The sequence below is a fragment of the Setaria italica genome, chromosome IX (assembly GCF_000263155.2).
Source record: "Setaria italica strain Yugu1 chromosome IX, Setaria_italica_v2.0, whole genome shotgun sequence".
Lineage (NCBI taxonomy): Eukaryota > Viridiplantae > Streptophyta > Magnoliopsida > Poales > Poaceae > Setaria > Setaria italica.
The window spans coordinates 47,394,489-47,406,213 of NC_028458.1; the positions used below are offsets into that span (position 1 = coordinate 47,394,489).

The following is an 11,725-nucleotide window of genomic DNA, read 5'->3' on the forward strand; positions in this document are numbered from 1 at the left end:
ATTTCTTTATCCTCCATTCAAAATCCAAATATCCTGACGGCTGTCTGTTGTCTATTATCTGCAACCACATCTATGCTTCTTCCTTTAATAATTGAACTAATTAACAAGTGTATCCGTTGAGAGCCATCAGATCATATGGACCTACATGTTTCACAATAATGTCTGGTGCCTTTGTCTCCGTGCGGCGGACCTAAAATGCAACGGAGGCCACTAACATGATATAAATGATAAGAACATATTCATACCATTAAGATGCATGCATTGATCTAAGAAAAAGGATGGATTGCATGGTTCAATAGGCACTGCATTCAATCGGCCTTAGGGGGTGTTTGGATACGAGGTGTTAAACTTTAACAGTGTCACATCGGATGTTCGGATGGTAATTAAGAAAACTAAACATGAGCTAATTATAAAACTAATTGCAGAACCCTGTGCTAATTCGCGAGACGAATCTATTAAGCCTAATTAATCCATCATTAGCAAATGGTTACTGTAGCACCACATTATCAAATTATGGACTAATTAGGCTTAATAGATTCGTCTCGCGAATTACACTCCATCTGTGCAATTAGTTTTGTAATTAGTCTATATTTAATACTCCTAATTAGCATCCAAATATCCGATGTGACGGGTGTTAAACTTTAACACGTGATTGCCAAACAGGCCCTTAGTTTAGTTGCATGTTGGCATACGTTCCTGTGGCCCTTTGCTAACTGCTAAGGACCAGGGAGGCGGGACGTTTTTGAGATGTCATCACAAGTGGATATGCACAAGTATTGTGAAGAGAGAAAGCGCCCATGATCTCACCTGCATACAGATAGGATGAGCTGATAAGACCACCTGGCTGTTTTGAATTGCCTCCCGTTGTCAGGAGTCTTTTGGTCGTGGACTGCAGTAGGGGAAAAGTTAATTTTTCACCTGTAGACGGTAATGTATTTTTCACCAATTATGATGCACATGCAGGAATGCAGAGCAGCCGATAGAGACTACAGCATCAGGCACTGTCTTGTTCGATAGCTCTAAAATTATAATGACGTAATCGCTTTGATTGATCCCTACAGTTCCAGGACAAATATGGTGCCATGCCTCGGGTCTGGCTACAGGTCTACACTGATGAGTCAAAGAAACACCATACGGGCCACAGGAAAAGCTATTATCAGCTGACCAGTATATAATAGAGTAGACCATGATTCCGATAGTGGAAGGGTGCATCAAACAAAAATCCACACCAAATGAGTGGATCGTCCATTCCAGTAATCTATTACTCACTTAACCCAGACCCTTGCAGAAAAAGACAGTATCGGGGTGTGCACAGCTTTATGATACTACCATCTGAGCATACAATTCTCTCCATTCCGCGGGAGACCCTTTCAAGACAATACCACTTTACTACAGCTGGGAATGTGGGTGCAAGAAAGGTACAAAAGTATGTTCTTATAGCAAACACTGTGGTCCGCTTTGCAGTTCGTTTGATCATCATCCACCAGGAAAGGGGAAAATAAAGTTAGTGCAAAACTAGCCTTCGTGGATTACTTAGTGACCATTTTTGGTGTCATGAACCACAGGCAGATCTTTTCAGGTTGAGTTGTTTAAGAAAATAATACATTAATTGTGGGAATTAGAGGAAGGAGGGAAGCATACTCACTTACTCAGGTTGGAAGTATCTTGTAAATATGTTGGCACTTCTATTTCCAATAGAAGGCCTAGCAGAAAAATCCCTTGGGCCAGGTCAGGACAGGTCAGGATAAGAGGCCCAGTAAAGATGCAGTATTTCGCCCCAACTATCAACTGCAAACTATTCTGTTAAGCACAATTGCAAATTAATGGGAACAGTAACCAGTAGGCCTAAGAGAGGAATCAATTAACAAAGTTCAATTCTTACCGAGCATTAGAATGTGTTCTGACTCTATGTGGACTATGGATAAACTTACGAAGTTTGAACCCTTCCATCCCTCTTGAATGGGCTTTTCGAGATAAGTTCAGTAACAGGAAATAGGGGATTTCGGACCAATGCAGTAACAGCAAAGTAGTTTTACATGATACGGTATGTTGGATAAGATAGGCTGTAACTTAAAGTTATTATTTTGCAACATACATAAGGAGAACAAAGGAGTAACAAACAGAAAAAAAAATCCTAATAAGTGATCTAATCCTTTTGGCCATATAGAAATGGAAGAACTATTATACTCCTAAACAACTGATAACGTATTAGGCCAAGCAAATGGTGGAATAAGTGCAATATAATTAACCTAGAGATACATGCATAGCACTGAAATGGAACAGGTTGATAACGTATTAGGCCAAGCAAGGAACAGGTGGTTTCACAATTGCAAAGGTTGTACCCAGAAAAATGGAATTGGGAACTGGAAGACAATGAAGATAACACCTTCATTACTATATTCCCCTCAAAGTCTGAACTTTAGAGGGCAATAGCTTTTGGAGGGGTTGATGTTAGAGAAAATGGAGTACAGACAGGTGTGAGGTTACAATTTGAAACTTGGCAAGAGAAAGAGGAGGGATTCCTTCTACCTAAAGTTTGGGTTAGAGTACACGGGCTAAGAAAATCACTACGGGAGTATATGAATTTGTGGGCAATAGGTTCAATGTTGGGATCTACCCAAACCGTGGATATGAAGATGACTAGGAAAAATGAATTTGGAAGGATATGTGTGGCAGTCCTTAACCCCTTACTTATCCCCCCATATTTGGATGTGGTGATAGGGGATCTAGAATTTAAGGTGGAAAGGAAGGGGACTGATGAGAATGGAGAGGAAGCAATTTTTTATTGGAAGGGAGACGCAGAAGGAGAGGATGAGGGAGATGACAGTGAGGATGACCTCTTGCAGGATGACCTAGATATGATCAGAGAAATAAAACGAAGGAAAAATTATAGTGAGTTCAAAGAGAAGGAAGGTAGTAGTACAGAATATATGCAGGAGGAGCAGGGCTGGACAGATAAGGGATCATGGAAGGATAAAGTTTAGAAGATGAATGAAATGGAGTTTAATCTGTTTCTTAAGGAAAAGGCAGAGGAAATAATGGATAGAGCATTGGACAGAACTTTGGAGGGTCTGACAGATCAGGTTATGAATGACCAAAATGAAAACCATGAGGGGGAGAGCAGCTAGGAGGAGGAAGAGGGAACAAATGAACTGAACAAGATGGCTGCAATTCCTGAGGCAGTAATGACACCAGCAAGGGCTAGTCCAAGATTGGCTAACTCAGGAGATGAGCACATTCTTGCTAAGACAGAAGATGGCTGCTAGGAAAAATCTGGAGCTCAATGAAGGTAATTCTGAATCTGAACACTGCTTTCATTTTCCTTTGAATAATGCTATATGTAATGTTAGCCACCTAGGGGTTAAGTTGGGTGAGAATGAAAAGGAGAAGGAAAGGGTAGTATAAGAAATTCTCACAGTACAAATGAGAGGTATGGATCAACATGTAGAGGTAGATAATCAAAGTGAAAGTAATCTGAATAGTGATAGGGAGGAGGAGGAGAGGGAAGAAATAGAAATACCTTTGCGGGGAACTTTTGGAAGAGGTTTTTGACGATGATGGTAGTTACATTGATTTCTACTCTAAGATGGGAAAACACAAGTCTTGTGCTAAGTCACAAAAGAGAAAGACTTGTAAGGTCAAAATATCCAAAGTCAATGTCAATACTGTTTCCAAATGAGAGGAATCTTCTGGAACAGCAAAGGTCTTAGTGACTTGGCTAAAATAAGATTTCTTTCAGAAACATCTAAAGAGCAGAACTTAGCTTTCATTGCTCTTCTAGAAACAGGAAAAAGAGATTTTACCCAAGGCACTCTAAGTAATTTGTGTGGGAAAAAAAATTTAATCTGGCATTGGACTGAACCACGTGGAAGATCAGGGGGTATCCTCCTAGGAGTGAATCTAGATGAGTTAGACATTGGTAGTATTGATGAAGGAGACTTTTATGTGAAATTCAAAGTAAGGACAAGAAAAGACAATTTTCAGTTTGTGCTGGTGGCTATTTATGGAGCAACACAACCAGCATTTAAAGAAGCTTTCCTGACGAGCTGGTGCATGCCTGTAGCAAAGAGAACCTTCCCATTGTCCTTGGGGGAGATTTAACATCATAAGAAACCCAGGTGAAAAGAACAATGAAAGTTATGAGGATAAATGGCCATTTCTTTTTAATGCTATCATAGATAGCTTAAACTTAAAGGAGATTCATATGTTAGGAAGAAAGTATACATGGGCTAATTCCTTAAAAAATCCAACTTATGAGAGATCGGACAGGGTGTTGGTTAGTACAGAATGTGAAGAGAAGTTTCCTTTAGCTATGGTTGATGCCTTGAGCAGGGAAATTTCAGATCATACATCTTTATTGCTTAACACTGGACATGAAGTGGTGAGCAGGAGCCGACACATGTTTAAGTTTGAACTAAGCTAGCTTTTGAGGAAAGATTTCTTTGAGCTAGTAGCTGATGTGTGGAGTAAGGAAAGAAAAGGTTCCAATCCTATCCAGAAATGGCAAAACAAGATTAGAAGGCTAAAGCAATTTTTGAGAGGATGGGCAAAAAATCTAAATGGAGAGTATAAAAAAGAAAAACAAGAGCTACTTAAAAGGGGAAATGAGCTAGATAAAAAGGCAGAATCACAACAGCTAAGTCAGCAAGAAAGTGATTTAAAGCAATGCATTCAAGATAGAATAGTTCAGCTCCTAAGAGAGGAAGAAATAAAATGGTATCAAAGGACGAAAAGCAATAAGATAGTAAATGGAGATAACAACACAAAATATTTTCATATGGTAGCTAATGGCAAATACAGGGAAACAAGAATTTTTAGGCTGGAACAGAACAAGGGCATTACAGAAGGGGATGACAATCTTAAAGAATACATGACTAAGTATTACAAAGGACTATTTGGATCTCAATCAAGGAATATTTTTCTATGAATGAATCCTTGACGGAGGATATCCCTCAAGTATCAAGAGAAGAAAATGAAATCTTGACTGAAAAATTCACAGAAAAGGAGGTCAGAGAAGCTATCTTCCAAATGAAACATAACAAAGCTCCGGGGCCTGATGGATTCCCAGTAGTGTTTTACCAAGTATTTTGGAGTCTCATTAAAGATGACCTAATGGCCATGTTTGAAGACTTCCACAAAGGCAATCTAGTATAGTTTAAACTTTGGGATAATAACTCTAATCCCAAAACTTGAGGAAGTAAAAATAATCTAACAATATAGATCAATATGTATGTTAAATGTCAGTTTCAAAATTTTCACAAAGGTGATGGCCAATAGATTTTCTCTGGTGGCTGATAAAGTTATCAGGCCATCACAGACTGCTTTTCTACCTGGGAGGTACATTATGGAAGGGGTAATTATACTTCACGAAACTATACATGAGTTGAGTAAGAAAATACGGGATGGAATCATTCTCAAATTGGACTTTGAGAAAGCCTATGACAAGGTTACTTGGCCTTTTCTTCAACAGGCGAAATGGTGTGAGTGGATAGAGAATATAGTCAGTAGGGGAAGTGTGGGGGTAAAGGTAAATGATGATATTGGACACTTCTTCCAGACAAAAAAAGGACTTAGACAGGGTGATCCCTTATCGCCAGTGCTGTAAAGCTAACAACCAAATAAAGGGCCTAGTGCCCCATCTCGTAGATGGAGGATTATCTATCCTTCAGTACGCAGATGACACAATACTCTTCATGGAAAATGATTTAGAGGATGCAAAAAACTTGAAATTGGTATTATGTACCTTTGAAAAACTGTCAGGCCTCAAAATTAATTTTCATAAGAGTGAATTGTACTGCTTTGGGGAGGCAAAAAACCAAGTTAAGGATTATGTAGAGATATTTGGATGCAAGGAAGGAACACTACCATTTAATATATTGGAATTCCAACGATGCATCGCAGAATTGCAAAAAAAGATTGGAAAATGATTGAAGAAAGATTTCAGAAAAATTTAGCAAGTTGGAAGGGCAAATTAATGTCAGTGGTAGGTAGGTTAGTACTAATAAATTCTGTCCTCTCAAGTTTACCAATGTTTACGATGTCCTTTTTTGAATACCTAAAGGTGTTCTTAAAAGATTGGATTATTATAGATCTAGATTCTTCTGGCAAAGTGATGAACATAAAAAGAAATATAGGTTGGCCAAATGGAGTATCCCAAAGCCAGATTCATATGGAGTACAATATTCTTTTCGTTTGGAGTTCAACCACCAGTTAGTGTTCCTAATATGCTGGGACCTTGGGCTAGAGGGTTTCCTCGGAAAGTTAGAAACCAGATGATTATAGGAGCGGCTGCTCTCTGCTGGGCTACGTGGTTGAATAGAAATGATGCACTGTTCAAAGTCATGATCACTAATTCCTTTTTGCAGGTAATCTTTAGAGGGACCTATTGGACAAGAGTATGGGTGGGCGGTGCTATCAAAGGAGGAAGAGAAAAATGAAATGAAGAACTGTAATAGGCTTGAAGGCACTGCCTTGGAGTTCTTCAACAAGTTTGGCTGGAACTTCAGAAGAAGAATTCTTCAGTAGCAGGATGTTCAACGCTGGAGAAAGTCTCAGAACCCTGATTAGTGTTAAGGAGTCATATTAGTAGTCTTATTTTTGAGTGAACTGTGAGTCTCAAGGGTAGTATTGCTAGAACGGCTTAAGTGCTGAGTTTCTATCTTCTTGGTGTAATTTTGGCTTCAGGCATTGATTCGTGGATGACCGAGGCCGGATATTTTCCTTAATCTAAAAAAACATGTATGGCACTGAAATAGAGAGATTGAGTTCCTCTAGTTCCAGAACACAGACCTGATAACCTCAGCCAGAACCGCAAGCAAACAATAAGTCTTAGGGGAAAATATATTATAAACGGACAAAGCACACAAATTTAAGTTTATTAATGAATGAAGTCAACCATTTGCTTTGACATGCATGGAGTTTGGTAAATAATCTCTTAATCGTACACAGATGCTTATTTATGCCGAGTATACATGAATATTGCCCAGGGATAACATTATAACATGGACTAGACATTGTATGCCGAGTGTTCCCCAAAAGGCCAGAAGGAACCATTCATACTGTAGGAATCTTCAGCCTGCAAGATTTGTGCGGCAACAGTTTTAGTGCCTAAAGTCAAATAAGGTAAATGTTGGGAACAGTATATATGTTTCGCTCATATTCACACGTCACTTGAAATACCAAAAGGCAAGGCATGCCACGCACGACAAATGGAAAAGACAGATGCGCAAACCAACAGCTCAAGAAATAAAATTCAGTTACTAGTACTACATTACACCATGGTAACATGTAAGTGCAACACCAGGCAAACGTTTAGTGGAACAAATTGGATACTATAAACTGTTCATCAGCATATCATATGAAATATTATTCTTTTTAATTACTTAAAACCAAATACCAAAATGCTCCATTTCAGAGCAAAAGGAGTAGAACCCCAACTGCTAGAAGGTCAAGGACCTACTACGTTAAGTTAAGCAAAGCAAAGCAAAACAAAGCTAACCTTAGTCTAAAATTGCTATTACCTATTAGGCAGAATTCGACAAACTTTAGACAAACTTTTTAAAGCAGCATGACCATGCTAGCATACATTATAACAGCCATACTATGTCAAACAAGCAGATCAGCAATTTGGAAATAGAACTACATACATCTGTACATCTGCGCCAGAAAAAAATTGGATGCTAATTCATAATATCTGTTGAGGATTAATGCCGAAGAAACAGCAATTTCCCCAACAGTGCCATCATACAGTAAGCCACACACGCAGATACACTACACCCAAAATAAGAATCACGGAAACAAACGGCACACCAACAATTAATGTTGGCTAGAATGTTGATTATCTTCAAATTAGTTGTAGATCCACTTTGATGATATGAGCCATTACTCTTAGCTAGCACGTTTTCTTCTTACCTGTTGTAGATCCACTTTGATGATATGAGCCATTAATCTTAGCTAGCACGTTTTCTTCTTACCTGTTGAGTAATTAGAGGGACATCATCTATGTACACATTCCGGTAGCTTAAATTATGCCTGTTATGCTGAAAGGATGCAAGCTCATCACCAGGGGCCTGGTCAAATATTTCTGTCTCTCTAGGATATAAGGGGGAAATGAACAAGCTTCCAATGCCTCCATATTCACCAGATACTACAGAATGCTGCAAGAAAAATAATCAATGAATGAAGTACCCATCGGAGAACTGTACTTGAGAACAGTTATAACTCAAGCTAGCGGCAAGACAAATTGTAAATCCTCATAACATACAGACATGGTAATTACAGTTTTTTTTCCTTTTCAGGCACAACCTGAACACATCCATGGATAAAGTTGATTTATAACTTCATTATGTGATGTTCTACGCAAGGTTCCATACCATTGAACTCAAGATTTTGACACCTTGCCATGTGATGAGAAACTGATCCATCAGGTCATACCAGAAACTTCCATAAATATCTCACACTACCAGATAAGTCAAAGTTCCAATTTACATTTGCAATCCAGCAACCGATATAGATTTGTCCTGCCCCCTGGCAGGCTGGCACTTTTGAAGATGTAAAATGACACCGAGATTGAGGCCATAATCTAAATATGACCTGAGCAAAGCTGTGGCCAGTCCAAGCATGGGATTACCCTAAACCTGGTCTTAATGATAATGAGCCATTCTTAAGGTCAGATTTTCACAATAGTAGTCATGTATGTAACTCTCTTCCAGGATAAACACAAATTGACTTGCTAAGTTAAGGGCATGTTTAGATCTTTGCTAACATTGTCATTCCCTATAAATGTTAGAAGGGAGGATGCTTTGTTTCGTTCTCTTTCCTAGCTTGCTTATGCACAAGGTGTGCAAGAACTTCCTTGCTTTTGAGAGAGAGCCACTCCCCACCATAAGGCTTTTGCTCGCAAGCAAGGTAAGAATGTGCCCAAGGTTCAACCTATCTTACAGGTTTTCAATGAGAACGTTTATCAAGAAACAAATATTGAAGTTTACTCTAAATACTTGCAAAGATTAGAGAATACAACTAAATATTAGAACTCTTCAATTCTTCATGAGAAGAAGACTCATGCTGAAGAGGGGAAAAAACTAAGAAAAAAATATGAAAGATATGTATCAGATTTTGTACTTACTGAATCGTTTTCAAGAGCATCCCCTTGCATATAGGCATCATAAAGGCCCCAAATCTGAGACCATGATGGCTTAAAAGGTTCAAGTGGCACATCAAAGGTCGGTGTATAGGACTGAATGTTGCATGCATGTGCTGGAGTTTCCAAGATGTGGACATCACTTTGGTCACAATATTTTGAAAAATGCTACAACAAAACCAAAATTATCTTAGGAAATAACAAAAAAGCAATACGGATGAACATATTAAGTATATTAATTTCAGAATAATACTTTAAAGGAGTAATCCAAACAAGTAAACTCTATGGGGCCAAATCCCAAATCCTAAAGCACATTTACGCAGACTGCCATGCTTCCTAATAACTAACTTGGAAATCAAATGCTTTAACAAACCTCATAATACTCCAAACTCTGAGAAGAAACTGGTTCCGTGGGTTCGACCTGGACATTTAGTGCTTGTTTATAGCAATGATGGTGATAACAATAAATAGGGTGACCAGAGATCATGTGCTCAACATCGTAGGATGACAATGCCTGCATAAAAAAGGCATGAGATCACAAAATAGTAAGATGCAATTGAACCAAAACCAAAACTAAAGACATACAAAACTGGATGTGAACAGCATGGCATCTTGTAAGCATAATAATAGCAAAATTTCATTTTAAATTAAAAAGAAGTACTTGCAGAATACTTTATTTTATCCTTTTTAATTACTGTTCCTATATGCTTAAGATGATGTTTTATGATATCATGAATGCTAGTTCTAATAAATAAAAAATTATATCTGATGAAGTTTACATTGTCCACTCGGAAAAAGTACCTCATGCTGAAATTCCTCTACTTGATGAGACTCTGAGTAGCTGAAATTTGGAAACCAATCTGGCTTGCCCAAAACACCAGGAAGGCCATAAGATTGTGCAAAAGGTGTATAGTAGGAATTGGACATGGACTGGCTATAAGAATTGGCCTCATCTCTGTAGTTACTATGCCAAGATAATTCCTGTTTCCAAACAACCACCAGCAATTAGAATCACAGATTCACAGTAGAACATTTGCGGGTACTACATAGAGGTAAAAATGAGTAATGTACAGACACATAAGGAAAAAAAATCAAATCGCATTTGCTAATTCAGTTCAGTCAAATTATTGCCCCCGTCAAGTTTATGAGATATTTTGACAAATAAGTGCAGTATCATGATCAACTATGGAGTGCATTTCTATGGGCAGTTCAGATAACATAAAATTCGAGCTAATTTCCTCACATATTACAGAGGGAACCATCTGTACCCTTTACATATACAATGTAATGATTAATGAATAATTTCCTCCAACAAAGGCACAAAGCACTAAAATGCACTTCCAGACGCATGATGCATCATGGAGATAAAATGCAGATATTAGCAAGCAGGCATATGGTAAGCAGGTACCCACATTGCTCTGAACCAGCTCCTCGCTGCCATCGTGCGGCTCCACCCTTCCCACCGCCGGTGGCGCCACCTCAACCTCCACGGCCAAGGCATCCTCCCCGCTTTGTTTCCTGTTCGCATAAACTGGAACGACGTAGCTATCCACCCCAATCCGCTGCTCCGCGTAGGGATCCTTGTAGCCGAACAGGTAATCCAACCCCCGTACACATTTCCTCCAGAAGCCGCGTCCGCACCACCCGCCCCTCCGCACCTTCCCTTTCGTCGACGCCCCGTTTGGAAACACCTCCGGGGATTCTTGCACCGGCTCCCGCGGGGCTTCCTCATCGCCACGAGGTTCCTCCGGCTCCGGTGTGGGCGAAGGCGGCGAGGGTACAGTGGGTACGGAGGCAGCGGCAGAGGAGGAGACCGGGTAGCAAATGTTGGCGGAAGGTGGAAGAGGGGTGCCGAACGTGGCGGCGATGTCGTAGCCGCCGCGGTAGGGGTGAGGATTGTACTCGACGAAGAAATCGTCGTCGTCCTCGTGTGGGATGAAGTCTCCGGCGACGGCGGGGGCCATGGCTGGCCGGTTGGAGTTCGGGTTGTGGGGCGCGAGGAGGCGAAGTGGGAGTGGAATGTAGCGGAGGAGGTGAAGGAGCACCAGGGCACGAGGAGGGTGGCATGTTGCTTTCCGGTGAAGGCGATGCGGTTGGGAGCTTGCGCATGGCGATGGCGTCGGGTGGGGACGACGCGGGCGGGGCTCGCCGTCGCCGGACGGGGATGGTCGGATGGATTTGGCGAATTCGGGGAGTTCGTGGATGATTTGGACTTTTGTAGTAGGCTGGATCAGGTGCTCTTTTTCACTGCCGAGCCCACGGTTTCAAATCGTGGGCCCGAATCAGGTTGGCCCGGTCCAAACCAGGCGATTTTACAAGAATTGATATACATTCCCTCAAAAAGAAATCCTCAGTCTTTTATAATTTTGTATGTCGGAGTAGTATTTTACTTGTTTGTCTAAGTTTTCTTTACTATGTTGACAACAATAACATAATTTTTTTTACCTTGCCTCAGTGCTTTTTGTTTTTTTCTCGACCCAGCCAGTTCGATTGAGATTGCAGCTGCAGCAGCCTTTATGCAGCTGCAGCCGACACCGTCTAGTCTGGCACTCTACTGTAGGTCAGTAGCCAAGTGGCGGTTGCAGC

At 40.3% G+C, this 11,725-nt stretch overlaps 1 protein-coding gene across 1 annotated transcript; it reads right to left on the reverse strand.

Annotated features, from left to right (window-relative positions):
- Nucleotides 1–6,843: 6,843 nt before the first annotated feature.
- Nucleotides 6,844–11,314, reverse strand: LOC101775261. Its single transcript, XM_004984449.4, has 6 exons — nucleotides 10,552–11,314; nucleotides 9,941–10,120; nucleotides 9,513–9,653; nucleotides 9,125–9,307; nucleotides 7,974–8,156; nucleotides 6,844–7,075 (listed from the first exon to the last, which is right to left on the reverse strand). The coding sequence occupies exons 1-6, from the start codon at nucleotides 11,101–11,103 to the stop codon at nucleotides 7,007–7,009; spliced, it is 1,308 nt and encodes a 435-aa protein (XP_004984506.1). The 5' UTR covers nucleotides 11,104–11,314; the 3' UTR covers nucleotides 6,844–7,006.
- Between the last annotated feature and the right edge of the window lie 411 nt (nucleotides 11,315–11,725).